At 42.3% G+C, this 23,521-nt stretch overlaps 2 protein-coding genes and 1 long non-coding RNA gene across 4 annotated transcripts; 2 read left to right on the top strand and 1 right to left on the bottom strand.

Annotated features, from left to right (window-relative positions):
* The first annotated feature begins 552 nt into the window (after positions 1 to 552).
* Positions 553 to 12,346, top strand: klhl18 (kelch-like family member 18). The gene is made up of 10 exons (XM_083541769.1): positions 553 to 1,042; positions 4,719 to 4,849; positions 5,012 to 5,152; positions 5,235 to 5,433; positions 7,086 to 7,246; positions 8,008 to 8,144; positions 8,310 to 8,532; positions 9,087 to 9,191; positions 9,313 to 9,424; positions 10,255 to 12,346. Exons 1-10 carry the CDS (start codon positions 908 to 910, stop codon positions 10,639 to 10,641), a joined length of 1,731 nt encoding a protein of 576 aa, XP_083397895.1. The 5' UTR covers positions 553 to 907; the 3' UTR covers positions 10,642 to 12,346.
* An 835-nt stretch (positions 12,347 to 13,181) lies between these two features.
* Positions 13,182 to 16,219, top strand: LOC310726397. 2 transcript variants are annotated; one of them, XR_014533723.1, is made up of 4 exons: positions 13,182 to 13,759; positions 13,914 to 13,973; positions 14,439 to 14,577; positions 15,969 to 16,219. It is a non-coding gene; the product is annotated as an uncharacterized lncRNA (long non-coding RNA). The 2 variants fall into 2 exon arrangements; XR_014533724.1 differs by lacking the exon at positions 15,969 to 16,219 and having other exon boundaries at positions 13,184 to 13,759; positions 14,439 to 14,790.
* Positions 15,218 to 22,989, bottom strand: bfsp2 (beaded filament structural protein 2, phakinin). The gene is made up of 8 exons (XM_083541801.1): positions 22,460 to 22,989; positions 22,145 to 22,227; positions 21,574 to 21,730; positions 21,332 to 21,490; positions 20,963 to 21,091; positions 20,604 to 20,839; positions 16,810 to 16,886; positions 15,218 to 15,427 (listed from the first exon to the last, which is right to left on the bottom strand). The coding sequence occupies exons 1-8, from the start codon at positions 22,886 to 22,888 to the stop codon at positions 15,393 to 15,395; spliced, it is 1,305 nt and encodes a 434-aa protein (XP_083397927.1). The 5' UTR covers positions 22,889 to 22,989; the 3' UTR covers positions 15,218 to 15,392.
* Between the last annotated feature and the right edge of the window lie 532 nt (positions 22,990 to 23,521).

Raw genomic sequence — 23,521 nt, 5'->3', positions numbered from 1 at the left:
TGTTCATAATGAAGGGGGCTGTTTTTGCTTTTTTTTTTTAGTTCAGCAGACCTGATGTCTGAGCCTTGGCACAGGGATGCACATCATCGTGTGAAGTAAAAGTCAGCTTGCATTTGCTTGTATTGCATCGAGACAAATATTGGACTTATAAACAACTCACAAAACATAAACACAGTATACGTTTAGTTATTATTAGTCTTTTGGACTGTACGTTAATGTTTTCTGTGTGAAATATCTTATTTGGACGGTAGTAAATAAAGCAAAAAGGCATTTATTAATTTGAAATGAAGGACAAGTTTCAGATTCTGTGAAGGTGAACGTAAACCTTTGACCGCAACTGTACATCTTGAGCTTGTGTAGGTTATGGAGAACTGTACTAAATAAGTAAAAGGATCTTTGGATGGGGGGAAAAAAAGCCTGAGAGGATTGTTGAAGTATCCGCAAAGCATTTCTTTGGTTTTGTCACATATGGGTGTTATTCAGATTCGCACTGAAATAGAAGAAAAAGCCTTGGTGCTCCTTTTTTTTTTTTTTTAGATCTGACTGAGAGCTCTGGTTGTGAGTAATCCCATTATTTACTAATATAATCCAATAATCCGTGCTGGTGAAAGACACCTTATAGATGGAAGTGTATTTAATCCCTGCAGCCCAAAGTAAATGCATTCAGTGATCTAGATAGACTCGAGGGAAGACGTGAGAAACAATCACATGCTATTATGGGTCATCTTTTGCGTCTAGTCAGTCATTGAAAGCGTCTAGGAAGGGTGTGTGTGTGTGTGTGTGTGGATTTGTTTTTCCTCTGTACGCCGCCATATTGCTCTAACCGACCGGCAGGCTACGGCGTCCCGCACGGGGTCACACAGCACCAGGGTTCGCGTTGTTTAAATGTGAGTTTTCCCTTCCTTCAATGACGATGGGTGACATGATATCCGAAGAACTGGAAGATTTGATGCATTTCTCCGTCCACGATTTGCCAACTCGTGGATATTCGGTCATGGAGGAGATCCGGAGACAGGGGAAACTCTGCGATGTCACCCTCAAGGTACATGTTTATTTCCCCCTCACTCACACATGAGCTACTTACTCTCTTGCTACGTTCCCCAGCCATGTATGCTAAGCTAACAGGAGGCTTCTTATCAGCATGGGGCAGGACCCAAACCCTGCAACAGCCTAAGACAAGCCGGGAAAGTGTGTAAAAGGGGGGTATACCCGGTTTGCACGTCGAAGAAGAATATCGGGCGTGTTATTCGGGCGCTTTTTGGGGTCAGGGGATCATCCTGCTAGCGTCGACTCGGCTAACTGTTAGCCACACTGCTAACACCCACAGCGAACTGCACTGATCATCTCATATTATATCATATCATGCCTATATTTTTTTTATCAGACTTTTCCTGAATGTTTAGCAAAAAAAATTTGAATCTGGGTGTAAAATAAACCGAATTCCTTGTATGAAACCCGCAGACTGAGATCAGTTCACCCCCTCATACACATATGAAGCTCTCATTCGTGTAAAAATGTTAATTTCCTTCACAAACCGGTCACAAATCTACCTATATTTGGTGGCATTTTGCTTTTTCTTCTTCTTCTAACGACTTCCATTACGTTTCGATATTGTAGATTAGATCAAGACTCGACTAGAGACTTGTGCGATTATCATACATATTATTATAACCGCGCGATCCGGTATCGCGATCTTCGGTTTATCGCGGTATTGGATCGCACGGTTATCACACGAATAAGCACAATTACAGCCTGTTAGGTGATCGTTTAGGGGACTTGTGATCAAAAGGTTGTGAGGTAAAATCCCAGCACAACCACTGCTGGGCTCATAAAGGAATTAAGGCCCTTAATCCTCAACTGCTCGGAAAAATCGGTTCATTGGAAGTCGCTCTCGATATGGGCGTCCGCCAAATTCTTGATTGTGATCAGACTTATTTACTTATAAGAGCGTGCCTCAGCCCGCAGTGTCCCCTCGAGTCGCTCCTTCTTCTCCTCCTACATTATTTCTATGATTTAATATAATATAGTATAATAATAATTAATAAGTTATGCAGGATTATAATAGCAAGCACGACTAATCATCAGCAGATCACAGATGCGTTATTTAAAAAAAAACGACCAACGTATAGTTATTATTATCCATATAAGTTCTGGTCTGAATACTCGATTCTGATTGGCTGGAGTTGTGTGTTCAAGCGGTTGATAGGTTAATGACATTACAGCGAGGAATCGCGTGTATATTAGACTCATATTGGGAGTATATATGAGACTCCGTGAGATAACTGTATGATTTAGAGCAGCAATAACACTTGGCAAGTATCCACGGAATAAACAGAATAATCCACAGCCAAGGTGTGCGTTACACCGCGTTAACGCTGTGCGTCAGGAGTTTCCTCGCTTCCTCATTGTGCATAAAAAAAAAAAAAGTTTGACGTCCACCGCTCGTGCTGCAGCTTTCTATTGAGAGTCTTTGTTTTCAGTTTTCTCGAACGCGAGCATCTTTTAACAGTGGTGGTATCAGAAAAAGCTGCGTTCACCCTCTCAACAAAGTGACGTCGCTCTGGGAATGGGTGTTCATAGACGCTGGAACGCGAGCGATGTTACAGGAACGAACTTGTCACGCGGACCTGTTGATCGTTCACGAATGAAAGAAGGACTCGCAGGGAAATGAGGAATGAAACATTTCAGCCTGTGCTGTTATACTCTCCATTCCTCCATAACCAAAAGTGCAGTGTCAGCATTTTAAAAGAGTCAAAAGTAACCCTGTCACGTTCATTTCCTTATCGACTTATTGCCTAATAAATGGACATGAGGATTTTTTTCCGCTCTCACAACCCACAGCTCCAGCGAGGCATATCATTTATTTCTATTTAATTTATTTACGAAATGTCCTTTTTTTTTTTACTTTCCAATATCGAAGCATTGAGGCGTTTTTCAAAGGGCGTGCTTAATTATGCTATTATATTACTGTAGTATATTATGTCCTGGTGCTGCTCTAAAGGGTTAAATAGTGACCTAAAATGGTCTTAAAAATCACAGTGATATTGTTTTATCATGATTATGTCTGTGACAAAATATCGCCCAATACAGAAGTAGTTATCATGACAATTTAATAATTAGTTACCGTAATTTTCAGGCTATTAAGCGCACCCAAATATAAGCCGCACCCTCTGAATTTGACAAAGATTTTTATTTTGAACATAAATAAGCCGCACCTGTCTATAAGCTGCAGGTGTCTACACCGAAACTAATGAACTTTACACAGGCTTTAACGAAAGACAGTGTCTGCTACACGGCTTGAATCTAAACAGTAGCCGACCAAGAAAGTCATTGTTCACCGTCTTCCTCCTTCCTTTCACAACTATTTCTCTTTGGAGTTTTTCTTTTGTCATCGTCGTGTGTTTAAAAATCACCATCGGTGAAGTTTTTCTCCCGATGCCGTGCAGCTCAGAACACAGGTGAAGTGTGTGTTTTCATGCCCGGTTGTTTTCAGCGTGACGAATGATTCGCATTTCCTGTAGACAGTCCGAGTGAGCGGCAGATCAAACGTCAGAGGAGCATCATCCATATTTATGATGTGGTGCGGCCCGATTCAGTGGGAGCGCATCTGATTTAATATAAAGCGTTTCATTGGTTCACCTGAACCCGTTCGGCAATTTCATTGGTCTAATGTTATAGGGTTCAGTTTTTTATCTTGAATCTTGTGAAACCGGGAAAAACCCAGGAAAAATCCATAAATTAGCCACTTCGTTGTTTAAGCCGCAGGGTTTAAAGAGTGGGGAAAAAAGTAGCGGCTTATAGTCCGGAAAATACGGGATATGTAAAATAACTATCAAACGCGTATAGTGGGGAAAGTAGTTCTCTCATCAAGTTTATATTTTATTTATATATTTTTTTTTACATGTTTTGATTGACATTTTGTACCAGATTACATATATTTTGCTATAAAGGTTTAGTGAAATCGGTTTCCCCAGGCCTGGACCTTTTTGATTCATAGTCAAAATCTCCTATAGCAGCTCACCTCCTGCTGCTGCCTTTGTCTTCCGATAAGAAATAATAGATTACATTTCAGATACGTGGTCCTCATCTAAGCCCCCGCTTACGTTTGTTTTTATCCCGACTCCTGATTATTTGTTTAATGCAAGTAATTTGCTTGTGGTTGCTCATGTCTAACGTGTTCGCGGACGTGTCTGGCACGGTGTTCTCACGCTTATCTGCTTATTAACTTCGGATTAAAACTCTCGTCCATTTGTTCCAGCTGTGTCTGACCTTCTCAATCCAAAGCCTCTGTTATAGTCTGAGTGCTGTTTTGTGTGTCTCACCTGACCGCTCTCACGACCTTGTCCTTTCCTACACACCTGCGCACCGGGGGTGGGGGGGTGGGAATTATGCAAATCACCCATATCTGTGGCTTTCCTCTTGAGCGTGTCCGTTAAAGACCGTTGTGTGTGAAACTTGTGCAAAAGGATATGGTTTATATATATACAGTATAATATACAGTGGTGTGAAAAAGTGTTTGCCGCCTAACCTTTCTACATACGAGCATAAAGGCATCCTAGACATTAAAAACCTCACTGCTTCAACCATTTAAAGGAGTTCAGCTGCTCGATGAATCTGTAGGAGGAATAAGCAATATTTGTGTGGGAACACGTGTGAATTTGTGTATAATGTTGTAATAACCAGCGTGTGTGTGTGTGTCTCTGATGCGTGTGTTGTAGGTGGGAGAGCATAAGTTTAGTGCCCACAGGATCGTTCTGGCTGCTTCCATTCCGTACTTCCACGCCATGTTCACTAACGACATGGTCGAGTGCAAACAGGATGAAATAGTCATGCAAGGCATGGATCCCAGGTAAGCGTTATGAAACCGGTCAGAACATTTTGCACATCAGTTTCAGAATAGGACTGACGTTTATTTGCATCTGGAAAGCCCTAAAATAATAAAAGTCAAAATAGCATCATGCGTTTAAAGAGCACGTGAACTGACGATTCTTTTTCTTCTTCTTTTCCAAAGTGCTCTCGAGGCGCTGATCAATTTCGCGTACAACGGACACATAGCCATAGACCAGCAGAACGTCCAGGCGCTCCTGATCGGCGCCAGCTTCCTACAGCTGCAGAACGTTAAAGACGCCTGCTGCTCGTTCCTTCAGGAGAGGTACCGCACGCGCTGCCGAACGCCACATTTCCGGTCGCGTGTTTCTAGACCAACCAGATTTCCTCCCTTGCTGTGATCCCAGGTTGCATCCGAAGAACTGCCTGGGTGTGCGCCAGTTCGCCGAGACCATGATGTGCACGACGCTGTATGACGCCGCCAACAGCTTCGTGCATCAGCACTTCGTGGAGGTTTCGGTGTCCGAGGAGTTTCTGAGCCTGCGGCCCGACGAGGTGCTCGAGCTGGTGGGCTGCGACGAGCTCAATGTCAAGGCTGAGGAACAGGTCTGACTCAGGGCGGTTTTAATAATTGGAAATATTATTAGTTATTTGACACAAAGTTCACGGTTGTGCAGACACTAGAGTTTAGTGTAGAATGGCCACTGCGCTGCTATAACCATCACATTTGAGAAAAGAGAGAGTAACCAAACAACTGTACCCTGTTGGGATAAAAAAAAAAAAAGACAAAGCAATTCCCTCCACTTCTCTGGGAAGATAAAGACAGGGGCTGATGTGGGTGAGGTGAGGAGATCTGGGGTGCAGTCAGCACTCCAATTCATCCCAAAGGTGTTCAGTAGGGATGAGATCAGAGCTCTATAGCAGACCACTCAAGATCTTCCTCTCCAAACCATGTAAAGCATCGGCACGCTGGAACAGGTTCGGGTTTACGTTCTAGTGAACGCAAAATTTTATTTGACCGCATCCAAAGACACAATGGTGTGCCTCCAGTTTTGTCAGGTGTCCCAATACTTTTGTCCATATAGTGTTTAACAGATACATTATTTACTAGTTGCTCAAAACGTCTGTTGCAGGAGGTTTTTTTTATTTATTTATTTATTTATTTAAAGGGAGGCTGCCATGTAATTAAATAAAAGAATTAAGTAAATAATTCTAATTTACACGTAAAAAAAAAAAGCAACGATTTATTATACACTTTCAGAACTCATGGTTAACACTGGTTATAAAAGTAGACAAAAGTATTGGGACACCCCACTTTTCCAGCCATGTGTGGTTCTCCTCGTAACTGCTCCCACAAGTTTGTGGTTCCAGCACGACAATGCCCCTGTTGCACAAAGCCAGCTCCATGGAGATATGGTTTACATGGTTGGACTGGAAGATCTTGATTGGCCTGCTATAGAGCTCTGACTTCAACCCTACTGAACACCTTTGGGATGAATTGGAGCACTGACTGCACCTCAGGCCTCCTCACCTCACCTACATCAGCCCCTGTCTTTACTTATGTCCATGTAGCTGAATGATCACATCTCCAAAAAATCTAGTGGAACATCTTCCCAGAGTGGAGGTTATTATAACGGGGACGGAATGTGGAAAAGGATGTTGTAATATTCCACTGTCAACTCCTAAAAGGTGCGTTTTTTTAATTTATTATTACATTAAAGACCCAGTATGATTTATTTATGTATCATTATTTTAATATTGCGTATAAATATCACTAAAACTTCTTCTTCTTTCTGCTCATGGTATTAAAATGGTCATTCTTTTAGTTTTACATAAGCTTGTCATGTTACGAGTTCAATCCTGAGGAAAAGGTCAGAAAGCAACTTCTTTGACCAACAATATCACCTGTTTACAGAAAACTTTATCTTATCAACAGTTCCACACTCTTTCCTGAATCCCTGTGTCGGTTGTTTATAAAGAACCGCTTATGTAACAGAACATGCTGTGAATCGAATGATTGTAAGAGCTGCTGTGTTCTGATTGGTCCGGAGGTGTAAAATTGTTTCTTAGAATAGAGCGTTTCGCAGGGCTGTGGTATAATTAACCATATCGTACGAACTTTTCCGCTCAGCTTGTGAATTAGCTGGAAAAAACGTCAACATTTTCTGAGCAAGGAAATGCTTGCGATCACGTTATGAAATTTGCATGAAATGCGGAACACGCGGGTCTCTCACATCGGCCGTGCTCGCTTTTTGTAGGTGTTCGATGCCGTCCTTGCATGGGTGAGACATCAGAGAGAAGACCGCGAGCCCTGCCTGCCTGAGCTGCTTTCCAAAACCCGGCTGCCCCTGTGCCGACCCCAGTTCCTGGCCGATCGAGTCCAACAGGACGAGCTGGTGCGCTGCTGCCATAAATGCAGGTCTGCTGCTGTGAACTCATCACCTTCAATTCAATTCAATTCTGTATGTATAGTACAGTGGGTCTCAAACTTTTTCTGGCTTTCCTCACTTTAGAGGGGGGGGATCCCAAGCCTCACCAGTCCTCAATAAAATACTTCAAGTTAAAAAAAAAATGTCTACTGTATTGAAATATCAAGTTCTAAATCAATAACCATTCATTGCACCCCACCTGTCATGTGTTTATTCCCCCACTAGAGGGCCACACCCCACGCTTTGAGAACCACTGGTATAGTACTTTTAAAAGTGGACGTTGTCCCTTAGCAGCTTTTCAAAAAATATTTTTCAAAATAATTCTAGATTAGTCCCTATAAGTTTAGCACTAATGAGCAAGCCAGAGGTGACGGAGGCAAGAAAAAATGAGGAAGAAACCTCGAGAGGAAACGGGATTTAGAAGTGAAGCCATGATGAGGATCTGGGTGACAAAGAACTTCCATTCATTGTAGTTTAATCATTGTTGAAGTTATCAACTGTTCACTGAAGGTGGTCTCAAATGGTCAATACAGACTCTTTAACTCTCCTGAAGATCTCTTTGTAGTTTGGTTTATGGACATTTTCCAATTTGTGCAGAAGAAAACCCACATAAATATCGAAAAAAAAATTGGTTAAAAAACAAAACAAAAACAAAGCAGACCCTTTTATATAGAAATTACATGCAATCTAATGTGATAAATTGATGCAATACGCCCCATTTTAAATTCGGCTTGTGTTTGTCTTCCTAAAGGGATCTGGTGGATGAGGCAAAGGATTATCATCTAATGCCAGAGCGGCGGCCGCACCTGCCTGCGTATAAAACACGGCAACGATGCTGTACGTCCATCGCCGGGTTAATCTACGCGGTCGGGGGACTCAACAGCGCAGGTGCTTTCCTGCTTTATTCTCTTTTATTCAATGGGAATTTTTCCCGAGTCGAGACTTAAACAGATTTCTATATGTGTAGAATAATCATCAGCACAGTCTCTGACGGCACGGTTTATCGTTTAGACCAGTGATCAGAGTTTCCGTAACTCGGTGTTTTGCCTCCAGGTGACTCATTAAACGTTGTGGAAGTGTTCGATCCGATCGGCAACTGTTGGGAACGCTGTCAGCAAATGAGCACGGCCCGGAGCCGAGTGGGCGTGGCCGTGGTTAACGGGTTACTGTACGCCATCGGAGGCTACGACGGGCAGTCTCGGCTCAGCACGGTTGAAGTCTACAACCCGGAAACGGACACGTGGAGTAAAGTGGCTAGCATGAACAGTCAGCGCAGGTGAGGATCCAGTGCTTTGTAGTAGTTCTACACATTTACACCGATCAGACGTAACATTATGACTGGTGAAGTGAAGAACTGATTATCTCTTCATCGTGGCACCTGTTAGTGGGCGGCTTTATTAGGCAGCAAGTGAAGGTTTTGTCCTCAAAGTCGACGTGTTCAAAGGAGGAAAAATGGGCGAGCGTAATGATTTGACAAGAGCCAAATTGTGCCGTCTAGACGACTGGGTCGGAGCGTCTCCAAAACTGCAGCTCTATCAAAAGTGGTCGAACGAAGGAACAGTGGCCGAGGCTCATTGGTCCAACAGGATCCGACAAGGATGGTCATAATGTTATGCCTTGTCGGTTTATATATTACTATAAGGCACATAAAACCAAGGTCTTGTAAAGCAGACGTTTACTCTGATTGATTGTATATTCAAGGGCAACATTTAAATACGACTATAAGCGGAAAAACAGCAATGACGGATCATTCCTTCCTCTTCAGTAGATGTTTCGTCCTGGTCATGATGGATGTAAAGTTTACGCAGTTCTTTTTCTTTCTGTGTAAAGTGCAATGGGAACAGTGGTAGTCGACGGACACATATACGTCTGCGGTGGCTATGACGGCAAGTCCTCACTCAATTCAGTAGAATGTTATTCTCCAGAAACAGACAGGTGGGTGTGGCTTCCTCTTCTTCTTGTTGTTCTTCTTCTCTTTCTTCTTTTTAGCATAAGCATGATTAGAACACCGGACTAACATTCGACATTGTGTGGCTTCTTTCTGGCATCCTTTCAGATGGACAATAGTTACAGAGATGAGCGCGAGCCGCAGTGCCGCAGGCGTGACGTTATTCGAAGGGAGGATTTATGTTTCGGGGGGCCACGACGGCCTGCAGATTTTCAACACGGTCAGTGAGAGGTCTCCAAATGTTCTAAAAAGTCAACCTAGTATTATTGTTCTGCACTACTCAAAAACGGAACCGAATTATTGGTGTGGATTTCCCAGTCGGGGGCCCCGAATGCTTTGACGCCAATGTTGTGGTGCAGAGTCTAGAGTGGGTTTCCCCTTCGCATCAATTTCATCGGTATTATCAATATTCTGTATTATGCTGCTTTTCCCGGAATTGTAATTCCCCAGCTGTAACTAGGAAGCACCTTTTGACCACGCTTTTCCTGTTTCTTGATCTCATTGTGTATTTCAAGTATTTAACGGGGTTCCTACGCATTTTGGAAACGCGAAAAAAATCATGTAATTTAATTCGAGTGATTTACAGGTCTGGATTCAATATTGAAAAAAATTATAGATATTTTTATATATAATATATATTTTTATATAGGGAGGCAGCAATTGCCAGGATGGTACAGCGCCCCCTATCTGTGTGACTAAACACATGGAAAACGTCAGAGAGTCTGACTTTGACATACATCAGCACTACATCTAACGCATGTTACGGTTAAATATGGTCTTAGAAATCTTTATTGAAGTCTACATGTTTGAGTCTTTCTAAAAGTATGGAATTTAGGAATAAGAAATGGGTAGGAACCCTGATTTTTCATTTTATTTATGTCATGTTTGTCAATACGGACCTACAAGGTGGTATCAAAAAGTTTCAAAACAAGCTCTGTTTACATGAAAGTACTTTATTTAGCACCAGTTAGCATCATCAGCCCCGAAACCTTTTGATACCACCTCGTGTTGGTTGCCTTAAAAATTGAAACATGAATTTTTGTTCACTAGGTGGAGCATTACAACCAGCACACGGCGCAGTGGCACCCCCTGTCCCCTATGCTGAACAAGAGGTGCAGGCACGGCGCGGCGGCTTTGGGCAGTCACCTGTACGTGGTAGGCGGCTACGACGGCTCTGGTTTCCTGAGCAGTGCCGAGGTGTACAGCTCTTCGGCTGAGCAGTGGAGCCATCTGGTGGCCATGAACACACGGCGCAGCCGAGTCTCTCTGGTGGCCAACTGCGGCCATCTGTACGCCGTCGGAGGCTACGACGGCCAGTCCAACCTCAGCTCGGTGGAGATGTACGACCCAGAGACCAACCGCTGGGCGTTTATGGCTCCCATGGTGTGCCACGAAGGCGGCGTCGGGGTCGGCTGTATACCCCTGCAACCGGCTTAGAGCATAACTCCACGTTGGTGTTTTATTTGTTTTCGGAGAGAACTTCTATAATGCACTCGTGCAGCTTTAATGTCCCGATGTACGTTTGCATTGGAAGCAAAAAAAGAAAAAAAAAAAAAACCCTCCACGCACTGTACACACGGTTTCCACAGGGATAAAAATGCTGAAATTTTATTCCAACACGGTTTTAGGGATCTTTCATAGAGCGTTGTCAAACTGTGTGGTCCGGTTCTGCCGAAAGAGAACGGCAAGCTTGAACAAGAGCGAGTGAGAGTTTTTACGAGGGGGAGAAAAAAAAATGAAAAAGAAAGAAAAATGACGTCCCGGCCGTAAAAACGGGTCGATCGGCACTTTGCGTATTAGTGTATACGGTGTTGTACACCGGTTAGGATGCAGACCACTCAGTTGCGTGTGTTGTACTCGTGTGTGTGCTCGGTTTAGGGAAACGTGCACGAGAAAGGGGTACAATCGCCTCGGTATAGAAGACGCGCACGGCGGTACAAGTAAACCACTGATGAGCAAGTGTATTTGCTTAACGTTATTTGGGAGACATTATTTATCGAGAAAGCAGAAGCTCCTTTTGTCATTTTTGTGCGATTTTATAGCTGTAAGTGTATGAATTGGGATTACGTTCGCGCCGAACGCAGCATCAGCGGACCAACGGAACCTCGATGTAACTGTGCAAAACATCCACCAGATGTGCCATATTCCATACAGCCATCATGCTGGACTTCAACCAACTTCTTACCACTTCTGAGCTCTTCAGGGTTTTTAATCTAAAGAGGGCCTTTGCTGAAGGCAGAGGGGAACCGGAACACGATGACCTGTTTTCCCTCCTGAATAGCAGCTCTTACATTCCTTCACTTTTCCGGACAGAAATTGGTGCATTTAATACCAAAAAAAAAAAAAAAAAAAAAAAAAGAAGTGATGCCGTGACATGACCAGCATCGTCAGTGTTTGTAGAATAACGTTTCTGGGTCGCAAACTATGGGCGTGTCCTCCAACCCCCCCCAATCCGGCTGCTTTGTGTAATCACTAGTAACAACCCCTAATATGGGATTACTAACTGTGAATTTAGAGTATTGAATGTCCTTTTTTTTCCTTTCCTCCCTTTTTTTAATCGCTCCTCTGCTGATTGATGTTGAATCGAATATAATCTAGATTAATGTATTGTAATGTTCAGTCATGGTGCAGTATTTTATACTACTTTACATTTTTTGTATTATTATTATTATTATTGATTTAACTTCCGGACCACATTTTTTTTTGTTGCATTTTTTTTTTTTTTGTGCATATTTTTTTTATGACATTGCACATATTTAATCTATCTTAACATTTGAGATTTATAGATATTCTATAATGTTCTGTATGAAATGATAAGCGGGGAATCATAGCATGTTGTCTAGTGAAGCTCTAGTCTTTCCGTCTGTCTGATAATCTTTAGCTACCTCTGTTTGGGATGGGAGTGTTTGAGCTCGTGTGGTCTGAGATGGAGACGCCATCTGCTCTGCTGATGCATTGTTCCACCTGAAGGATCTTCAAACCAGTGACTGAAGTCGTGTGTGTGTGTGTGTGTGTGTGTGTGTGTGTGTGTGTGTGAGAGAGAGTATGTGTGTGGGGGTGGGTGTTCGTCTATGTGTGGGTGTGTGTGAGGGGTTCTTTTTCACTTTTGGACAAAATAAATCATGTTTCTTTTTAATGAAAACATTTTGCAAGCTGCAGTCTTTTCTTTTCTTTTCTTTTTTAAGTGTGTAACCTACATCGTGCACCAGAGCACCTAATACTTTTACTTGTTCAGCCAGAAAACCAAAAACATCATAAATCAGAGTCTATCAGATCAGGTATTAACTTCTTCAGCAATTCGAGCTACAGGAGCTCGTCTGATGGATCGGACCACACCGACCAGCCCATGGCCTTGTCGCTGGTTCACCACTTTTGACAGACACTGACCACTGCAGCCCGAGAACATCCCACAAGAGCTGCAGTTTTGGAGATGCTCTGACCCAGTCGTCTAGACGACACAATTTGGCTCTTGTGAAACTCACTCGAATCCTTACGCTTGCCCATTTTTCCTGCTTTGAATACGTCAACTTTAAATACAAAAGAGTACGCCCTCTAACAGTTGTCATGAACAAGAGATAATCAAGTGAAGCGTTATTTACTTTACCGGTCAGAATGTTCTGCCTGATTGGTGTATCTTAATAATCTGTTATATATATTAATATAAATAATAACTTTAATAGAAGATCCCATGGTTTGTAGCTTTAAATGCAGTTTAACTTCTAGTTTATCTGCTAAATAAGAGCACAATAAGCCTCTTGCTAAACCACATAATATACATAAGGTAAACATGGCATGGAACAAAGACCTCCTTGTTCTCCAGACCTGATTTGAAGATGGCAGAAACGAAGCAGTTACATCAGATGTGTTCGAGGTAAACAACTGAAAAATTCCAAAAAAGAGATCAGTTATAAAGGTGTGTATATATAAGAAAAGTGGTAGCACAGTGGTTAAGTTGGACCCCAGCTTCCTAACATCGCTGGGATACAAGAAAAAATTTTCAATGTGCTTCAAAAGTACACGTGACAAGTAAAAACGTGTTGGAAAAGCCTAGACAGTATAGGAGTGAGATTCACAATTACAGAGTTGGAATGGCATGAACCAGAGGGAAAACCCGACCATCCTGCCATCCTGCATTCCGATTAAATATTGCAGAAGATCCACTGATGTACACTTAAGACTTTGATGAACATGTGATAGGGTTACACACATGTCCAGAAGGTTAATTATCTATGCGGATCAGCCACATAACCTGATTGCACAGGATGCTTTCTAATCCGTAGTGTCTCGAAATGTCCCATCAGTTCTCCATCCAGTGGATTGGCCTCCAAGACCGAGTGACGCAGGAGTGACATGGGAGCGGTGAGACGCACCCTGTTGTCTGTGGGTGTTTTCATGTCTGAGAGAGGAGATATAACGTTTAGCACCCAGTCCACGTCAAGGAGAGTCGAAGCGAGCAGCCAGGATGAAAGGAGCTGTGTTGATCCTTTTGCTTTTGCCTTTTATCGCTCTGCTCCAAAGCGCTTCATTAGCCAGACCCATGGACAGCCTTGAGCTGGTAGGATGATTTTTTAAAAATCTATTAAATTTATGTGTGTATATGTTAATACAATGCACTGTCAAGTGTGCTGTTGTTTAGATGCTGGAAATGAATTGGGCTCCCAGTAAAAAGCATAGGAAAAGACCTAAATTCCTCAATTTGTTTTTAATAGACACTTCAGCCCCAAATCCAGAGAGAAGCTGTGGAAAATGGACCTTCAGGCACATCTCAGGTGAGTTAAACAAGCCTTAAAACTCAGTGAATAGATTTAAAACTGGATTATTGAGCTTTAAAAAGATTTACAGGAAGTCTGTGGAAATCCAAAGAAATCCAGAGATGATCAGATTGTGAACATGTTTTATATAAATGAATGCTGAGAATGTTTTTGAGCATGAACACAGGGTTATCCAGCTCATAAACGGCACGAGATTTACTTTGTGGATGTGGCGTTTTCTTGGTATTTATATACCGTAATCAGTGCTTTTTGTATAATGACTTGATACTGTGCCTAAACTCAGCTCCAAGGAGGAACTTGTTAATAATAAGTTGAATGGGTTCTAGCTTTTGACAGCTCGATCTACTTCTAGGTAAACCAGTTGGAATCGTAAGACGCTACCAGTTATATCCAGTCGAACAGGAATTTCTGTGGGAGAAAAAAAATATAATGTACTGAGCACTCGATGCGTTTCTTCTACAGATTGCCAGAGCTCAGTCTGTGGGGGTTCGGCTGAGAAGGGAGGCCGCCATCGTCTCAAAAACACCTGATCGTTTCTGTACTGGCTGCTTTTCCGTCATAGGAGACCCAACCAGACCACAGCAGTAACAGGCTCTCAAAGGTTTTATCTTTTTTTTTTTTTTTTTTTTTTCTTTTGTAAAAAACAAAAACAAAAAACACTAAACAAAGAAGAAAAAAACAACTCATTTACACTATTTTATACTTTTTTATTTTTTTCTACGTTTGCAACTATTAAGTTTCAGCTTGATGAATAAACACGCTGGTTTTCTTACTTTTCTATTCACAAAAGTGTTAACCCACAGCCCCCCCACCCCCACCCCACCCCACCCCACCCCACCTTCTAACCAAAGCATTACTGAACCTGTAATTTGTGGATTTCCTGAACTGTCATGTAATAACATGGATCGCGGCCTGACGTCCAAGCGGCTGGCTCGGTGCTGTGTCATTAGTACCGCGCAGTGTTATTATGGTGCGTGGAGGTGTGGGTGAGACAATTGACAATTATTCTCCCAACCCCGTGGACCAGTCATTTTTCACACAGGCCTCTTTTTTTTTTTTTTTTTTTTTTTTTTTTTTTTTTTTTTTTTTTTTTTTTTTTACTCTCCCGAGCAAAAACACCAAAATAGTGTCCTACACCGTAGAGGTGTTATTTTCGACTGAGAGGTTTTGCTTACTTTCTGAGAAAATGTTCAAAACATGTAGTGTGTATACAATTAAATGCCAGGCATGTGACTTGAAAGTATGAGCTTGCAGAAATGCGGTTTATTATTCTCAAACTCTCAACTTGTTAAATAGTGCTGTGATCTATACAAGCCAAAAAGCAAAAGAAAACCGATACAAGTGAAAATTGTGTAATTTTATAAAAGCGGTTTTGTCGCGGCCACTGAATGAAGAAATACTTCTGAGGGCAAAATTTCATTTGGTCTTCTTCTGCTCTTCCACTTTAGAGCCTGTGAGGGGGGGAAACACATTTATAATGGAAACACACTGAAAGAATATACAAATATTTTTAAATCTTGTACCTGAAAATGTACATGTGAAACACACTGTGTATTTATTAGATATAAAGTAAATCTGTCAAAATGAATTACTTCACATGCTAATTTTATGTTTGCTAAAAGCTAATACTGTTTGCAGTTTAAGTAAAATGTAATGATATGAATAAATATCTCAGTGGATAAGGCTGTAAGGTCGGGGTTTAAAGCCCCCAAGCTGCCACTTTTCGGCCTTTAAGCAAAGCCTATATCCATCTGTGTTCCAGGGGCGTTGCATCATGGCTGACCCCAGCGTCCTGAAATGTCTAATGCTCATTAGGGATAAACTTAGAATTACAAGGAACAAACTTATGAGCACTAAACGTACACAACTTTGTAACCGCTTTATCTACGTAAAGCTGCTTTGAAACAATGTCCATTTTTAATAGTGTTATACAAATAAAAATGAATTTAATATGTGACATGTACAATAAAAAGTAATGTCGTTTTTTTGAAGACACTGATGCTGCTGGTTTGCCTTTTTCATGGGCACCCTGGGGGACCAATTTTGGAAGATGATAAACACTGTATGCCTGGAACAACTACCTTCCATTTTGTAGATGCTCCGAATCGCTCACATTCCTACACTTGCCTTTTTTTTTTCCTGCTTCTGGCACATTGAGAACTGCCTGTTAACTTTCTGCCTTTTAAATCCCACCCCTTAATATGTGCCATTGTAATAAAACAAATAAATGTTATTCACTTTAACTCTTTGTGGTTATAATGTCATAGCTAATTGGTATATCTATATAGTGAGAGTGGCATTCAATAAAAACATTTTTTTTACCTTGTTTTTACAATTAAATGTCAGATGTAGAATTGTAATTTCGAGGTTTTGAGACATATATATATATATATATATATATATATATATATATATATATATATATATATATATATATATATATATATATATATATATATATATATATATAATTCATTCATGTATTTATCCACCTAATCCATCTAATTTAATCACTATTTTCCTGGTTGCTGTGGAGCCCATTTAAGAAATCCCACGACTGACTTGATGAAATGTCACTGGACCACCCATGAAAAGGCTGAAAACTGCACTTCCTCTAAAGCTTTATACAAGACAGTTTGATGTAAAATGTGCCATGTGGTTCTTTTTCTTTAAATAGATACCATGTGCTGTTAGGTTATTGTGTTTTTCTTACAATTTGTAGGGACATTAATGGGCAAGTGCGTTTACTTTTTATGATTCTAGATTTAATCAAATTTTATGAGAGCATACTTTCATCCCTATATTCTTTATGAAGTAGTCAAATCTGCAGTACCGTCAGTATCTGTAGAGCTCTGTTTTTCAGGGAAAGCTTGGGTTCTTGTTTCAACTTCTGCACTACCATACAAGGGCCTGCAGGGGGAGACACAATATAACAAAGTATTTCATATTTTAGAACCCAGCCATTAGGGGGGCACAAGCCAGTGTACTCTTAGTGCCGGTCCCAAGCCCGGGTAAATAGGGAGGGTTGCGTTAGGAAGGGCATCCAGGGTAAAACATGTGCCAAATCAAATATGCGGATCACAAATGAGAATTTCATACCGGATCGGTCGAGGCCCGGGTTAACAACGACCGCCACAGGTATCGTTAGCCGACAGGGTACCGGTGGAAATTGGGCTACTGTTGGCCGAAGGAGGAGAAGGAGAGAAGGAAGGCGTCTACAGAGACGGCAGGAAAAGGAGCAGTGTAGGAGAGTAGAGGTTCGGGTTGGTACTTTAAATGTTTGTACTATGACGGGTAAAGGGAGAGAGATAGCTGATATGATGGAGAGGAGAAAGGTAGATGTGTTGTGTGTTCAGGAGACCAAGTGGAAAGGGAGTAAGGCCAGGAACATTGGAGGTGGGTTTAAACTGTTTTATCATGGTGTGGATGGGAAGAGAAATGGTGTAGGGGTGATTCTGAAGGAAGCGTACAGTCAGAGTGTAGTGGAGGTGAAGAGAGTTTCTGATAGGGTGATGATCGTGAAGGTGGAAGTTGAAGGGATGATGATAAATGTCATCAGTGCCTATGCTCCACAAGTTGGCTGTGAGATGGAGGAGAAAGAAAGATTCTGGAGTGAATTAGATGAAGTGGTAGATGGTGTACCTAGGAAAGAACGATTGGTGATTAGGGCAGACTTTAATGGGCATGTAGGTGAAGGGAACAGAGGTGATGAGGAGGTGATGGGTAGGTATGGTTTTAAGGAGAGGAATGTGGAAGGGCAGATGGTGGTAGATTTTGCTAAAAGGATGGAAATGGCAGTGGTGAACACGTATTTTAAAAAGAAGGAGGATCATAGGGTGACGTATAAGAGTGGAGGAAGGTGCACACAGGTGGATTATCTTCTGTGTAGGAGATGCAACCTGAAGGAGATTGGAGACTGTAAGGTGTTGGCAGGGGACAGTGTAGCTAGACAGCATCGGATGGTCGTCTGTAGGATGGTTTTGGAGGCGAAGAAGAAGAGGAGGAAAGTAAGGTTTGAAAGAAGAATAAGATGGTGGAAACTGAAGGAGGAAGAGTGTAGTGTGAGGTTCAGGGAAGAGGTCAGACAGGGGCTTGGTGGTGGTGAAGAGGTGCCGGATGATTGGGCAACTACTGCAGGAGTGATGAGGGAGGCAGCTAGAAAAGTACTTGGTGTGACATCTGGAAATAGAAAGCAAGACAAGGAGACGTGGTGGTGGAATGAGGAAGTGCAGGAGAGCATTAGGGGAAAGAGATTGGCAAAACAGAAGTGGGATCGACAGAGTGATGAGAAAAGTAGGCAGGAGCACAAGGAGATGCGGCAGCAGGTTAAAAGGGATGTGGCGAAAGCCAAGGAAAAGGCATATGAGGAACTGTATAAGAGGTTGGACACTAAGGAAGGAGAAAAGGATTTATACCGATTGGCCAAGCAGAGGGACCGAGCTGGGAAGGATGTACTGCAAGTTAGAGCAATAAAGGATGGAGAGGGAAATGTGTTGACTAGTGAGGAGAGTGTGTTGAGAAGATGGAGGAAGTATTTTGAGTAGCTGATGAATAAGGAAAATCAGAGAGAGAGTTGGTGAAGCAGGATGTAGATAGGATTAGTAAGGAGGAAGTGAGAGCAGCGATTAAGAGGATGAAGAATGGAAAGTCGGTTGGACCAGATGACATACCGGTAGAAGCGTGGAGATGTTTAGGAGAGATGGCAGTGGAGTTTTTAACCAGATTGTTTAACAGGATTCTGGAAGGGGAGAGGATGCCTGAGGAATGGAGAAGGAGTGTGCTGGTACCGACCTTTAAGCATAAGGGAGATGTGCAGACCTGCAGTAACTACAGGGGAATTAAGTTGATCAGTCACACCATGAAGTTATGGGAAAGAGTAGTGGAAGCCAGGCTGAGAGAAGAGGTGACCATCTGTGAGCAACAGTATGGTTTCATGCCGAGGAAGAGCACCACAGATGCCTTATTTGCTTTGAGGATGTTGATGGAGAAGTATAGAGAAGGACAGAAGGAGCTGCATTGTGTATTTGTGGATTTAGAGAAAGCGTACGACCGGGTGCCGAGAGAGGAGTTGTGGTATTGTATGAGGAAGTCAGGTGTGTCAGAGAAGTATGTGAGGGTGGTGCAGGACATGTATGAGGACAGTGTGACGGCAGTAAAGTGTGCAGTAGGTACGACAGACTGGTTCAGGGTGAAGGTTGGACTGCATCAAGGATCGGCCCTGAGCCCTTTCCTGTTTGCAGTGGTGATGGACAGGTTGACGGACGAGGTCAGACAGGAGTCTCCCTGGACTATGATGTTTGCAGATGATATTGTGATTTGTGGTGAGAGTAGAGAGCAGGTTGAGAAGAGCCTGGAGAGGTGGAGATATGCGCTGGAGAGAAGGGGAATGAAAGTCAGTAGGAGTAAGACAGAGTACATGTGTGTGAATGAGAGGGAGGGCAGTGGAGTGATGCGGTTGCAGGGTGAAGAGGTGGAGAAGGTGGAGGAGTTCAGGTACCTGGGGTCAACAGTGCAAAGTAATGGAGAGTGTGTTAGGGAAGTAAAGAAAAGAGTGCAGGCAGGGTGGAGTGGGTGGAGAAGAGTGACAGGAGTGATTTGTGATAGAAGAGTATCTGCAAGAATGAAAGGGAAAGTTTATAGGACTGTGGTGAGACCTGCGATGTTGTATGGATTAGAGACAGTGGCATTGAGTAAAAGACAGGAGGTGGAGCTGGAGGTAGCAGAGCTGAAGATGTTGAGGTTTTCGTTGGGAGTGACAAGGATGGACAAGATTAGAAATGAGTTTATTAGAGGGACAGCACATGTAGGATGTTTTGGTGACAAGGTGAGGGAGGCGAGATTGAGATGGTTTGGACATGTGCAGAGAAGGGACATGAATTATATTGGTAGAAAAATGCTGAAGATGGAGCCACCAGGTAGGAGGAAAAGAGGAAGGCCAAGGAGGAGGTTCATGGATGTGGTGAGGGAAGACATGCAGGTAGTTGGTGTAAAAGAGGGAGATATAGAGGACAGGGTGGTATGGAGACGGATGATCCGCTGTGGCGACCCCTAATGGGAGCAGCCGAAAGAAGAAGAAGAAGATTTCATATTTTAGACCATCGGGTGCAATCATGCCTTAACATCATAGGGACTCTGTTAAACTGGATGTTTCTTCTTATAAGACATTTGTGAAGAAAGTGGAGTAAAAAACAAACAAACAGAATTCTACATTCATCCATTCAATTATCTTTAGTAACTGCTTTAACTACTTATTGGATCAAGGAACACTGGGTGAATTAGATGGCAGTGTGTCATATGACTCGTAGTACACCTGGGAAAATTTAGCATTTTGCATTTTGGAAGGTTGGAAGAACCTAGAAAAAAACCCATGCAAATACGAAGAGGACATTCATTAGTCAATACTCAGTACTCTGGAACTGTGAGGTGGCACCCCATTTTGGTTATGACTTCACTATTTATTTGTACTTCCTACTTTTTTTATAGCATTTTCGGTCGGTTTGGTGAATGATGGTCCAGCAGAGAGTAATTTTAAAAACTAGGAATTATGTCATATTCTGAATTTGGTATTTGTGGGCTATGGAATGAGAAGGTAGACACTGTCTTAGGGAGCATAGCTTAGAGACTTACAAAGATGGCTGGAATCTGCTCTCCTCTCCATCTAAAATCCCATGGTATGTTCTAATTTCTATTTCTAGCCTCTTCTTGTTGTCGAGGAGCATCTCATAGTCGTGCTGTTGCTGCTCGATGTCTCCACGCACATCAGCAAGTTCGGCCTCCAGCTTCCCGATGACCGATCCCAAGTTCTGAAGCTCGATGTCATGCCAATGTTTCGCATCGTTCAGTGAGTTCTCCAGTCCTCGTTTCTGTATGGAGAAACATAGATCAGTGTTGTACGTCTTTAGGAAGACTTTATAAGCAAAACCTCAGAGTTAGCTTCTGTATAAGTAAAGTGCAGAAAGATTTGAGTGGAAAATGGCATTTCATACCAGTGCTCTCATGGACTCTGTTTCAGCATGCAAGCTCTGGATCTTTGTGTTTGCATCATTACATTCTGTCTTCAGATTCTCCAGTAGTTTTTCCTCCTCACTTAGCTTTTTGTCTTCATCGTCCACTTTCTGCATAGACACAATAGTTATCTTCTACAAATGAAACATGGGAATAGTGGTCTGTCCCACTATTTTGGTGGTATAATTGACACGAATGTACTTTTCAAAGCTTGCTATTTAACACCAAGCTGCATTTTGAGAACTTGTTTGCTCTTCTTCGATCACAATGGCAGTCATCATAATCATTCATACATACATACTATACTGTGTTTTTCTCTGAGCATATAATTACAGCTCTTTTTATTTCACCTTGAACTCCAGATATGCATCGGTATTTGCCCGGGTCTTCTCAATGACCTTTTCCCAGTGAGAGTGAATATAAGTCAATATCTGTTCTAGACTGGCCTCAGTAGGTGGTTCAGTTCCAACATCATGGCTGGCTAACTGGTTATAGAGCTGCCTCACATCCTACAAAAGACAAAATGTTGGAGCTTGAGCTTGTTACACTAACACAAAAGCTAGTCTGGCACACACACTGTCTAATCTCTCACCTCTTCATGAGTTCTGGTCAGGTCGAGAAGCTCAGTGTTCATCTTCTCAATTTGGCTCTCCAGGTCTATTCTGGTGAAATTGGCATTATTAATCACCTTATGGAGTGAGCTGATCTCCTCCTCCATGGCTTTATGAAAAAGCTGCTCATGTTCAAACCTAAATAATCACACAGAAACCGGTGTTAGAGTCAATAAAACAAAAAACACGTTTAAACTGAGAATATACACCATTTTAAGGTAAAAAAAAAAAAAAAGGTAATTTTAAATTTAATGGCCCTAAAAAGTTGAGATGGGGCGGTGTTTTGTTGCACCGTCCCAACTTTCTTGAAATGCTTTGCAGCCATCAAATTTAAAATTACCTTATATTTTCTTAAAATTATAAATTTCCTCAGTTCAAATTTTTTAAATGTTTTCTATGTTCTACTGTGAATAAAATATGGGATTTGCAAATCAATCATTGCATTCTGTTTTCATTTACATTTTACAAAGTGTCCCAACATTTTTGGAATTGGGGTTAAAGTAATGCTGAGCATTTCACAGTTTTTCCAGGTCTTTCTCAAATCCCACATACCTCTCTTTAAGGTCTTCAGCATTGACCTGGACATTTTCGGTCTGAAGAACAAGTCGAGCGTTATCCAGGATGGCCTCACTCACCTGGCAGAAGGCAAGAGTTCAATAAACTGACACCTTTCCTTTATCCCACTTTTGAAAGATGTACTGCTTCTACTCAGAGACAGCAGAGGAGCACTGTGCCGTTACATCACTTATAACCACAAACATTTCCAACAATGTTCATAGCCTTCTTGCTTATCAGAGCACATCATTCTTACAGCAATAAATCAGTCACATGACTTGATATTTCACTTGAGAGACATTTTTTGCTCACTTGTCTGTAGATGTCTTCCCATTCCTGCCTGAGTGCCCCCCACATCCTGGCGCTGGAGGCCTTGCGATCCAGGCTGTCATGGATCTGCTGTTCCAACTGCTGGTTGAGTTGTTCCAGGGTGTGTACCTTGCCACGGTAATCTAGCAGACAGCTGTTAAAGCCCTCAGCACCCAACAGGTGACCCCTTTCTGCATGCTTGGGCAGAACCGGGGAGCTAGTGCTGCGCAGACCTTGCAGGAAGATGCTGCTGATGCCCAGTGCCCTGCGAGACACACGGGCTCCCAGGCAGCTGGTGCTCTCAGAAGATTCAGAGCTCAAGAACGTGCCTCGAGCAGCTGTGGTACTGCCTATGTTCACACGGCTCACATTTCCTAGCCGTTCTGCACCAGCCTGGCCCAGGAGGGACGATCTGCGTCTTGGCAGAGGCATTTCTATCCTGGTGTGGTATCTGACAGACCAACTATACACCCAGAGGCATTACTGCAGAACACAGTACTTTTTGACTTAGTAAAACCAGCAGCAGCTTCTGTCACACGCCCCTTTATGGTGGCCTGTGCTTCTGGAAAACAGAGCCTTTGTTTAGACACCATTGTAACAACACTCGTCCCTCTTTGTTCATACAGACTAAATGATTTTTGGTTGCCTCAGCATTGTGTGTTTCTCAGGAAAACTCTATAGAGCCACTGACAGAACACATGCTCGAACACGTGCTTCAACCAGCGATAAATAAATATGAGTGGAAACTGTAAAATCATCATATCCCATGCTTTGGATAAAAGTGTGTGTGTGTGTGCGTGTAAGAGAGCATTGTGCAACAAATCATCACACACTGAGTCATTAAGCACCACCTGACTTATGACCAAGCTCATGGTTTTTAGTATGACAAGCTATACTAACTATTAAAAGGCATGATTTCAGCAATTGGTTCTGACAAATGTTTCAAATGTACCTGCTGTATTTTGACACGAGTGGCATGGTGGCTCAGTGGGTAGTTTTAATGCCTGGGGTTTAGCTTTAGGCTAAATTTAGCTTTGACCTGTAAAAGTCAAACATCCTAAAGCC

This window comes from Silurus aristotelis (assembly GCF_946808225.1).
Source record: "Silurus aristotelis genome assembly, chromosome: 5".
Lineage (NCBI taxonomy): Eukaryota > Metazoa > Chordata > Actinopteri > Siluriformes > Siluridae > Silurus > Silurus aristotelis.
This window is presented reverse-complemented; position numbering and strand designations above follow the sequence as displayed.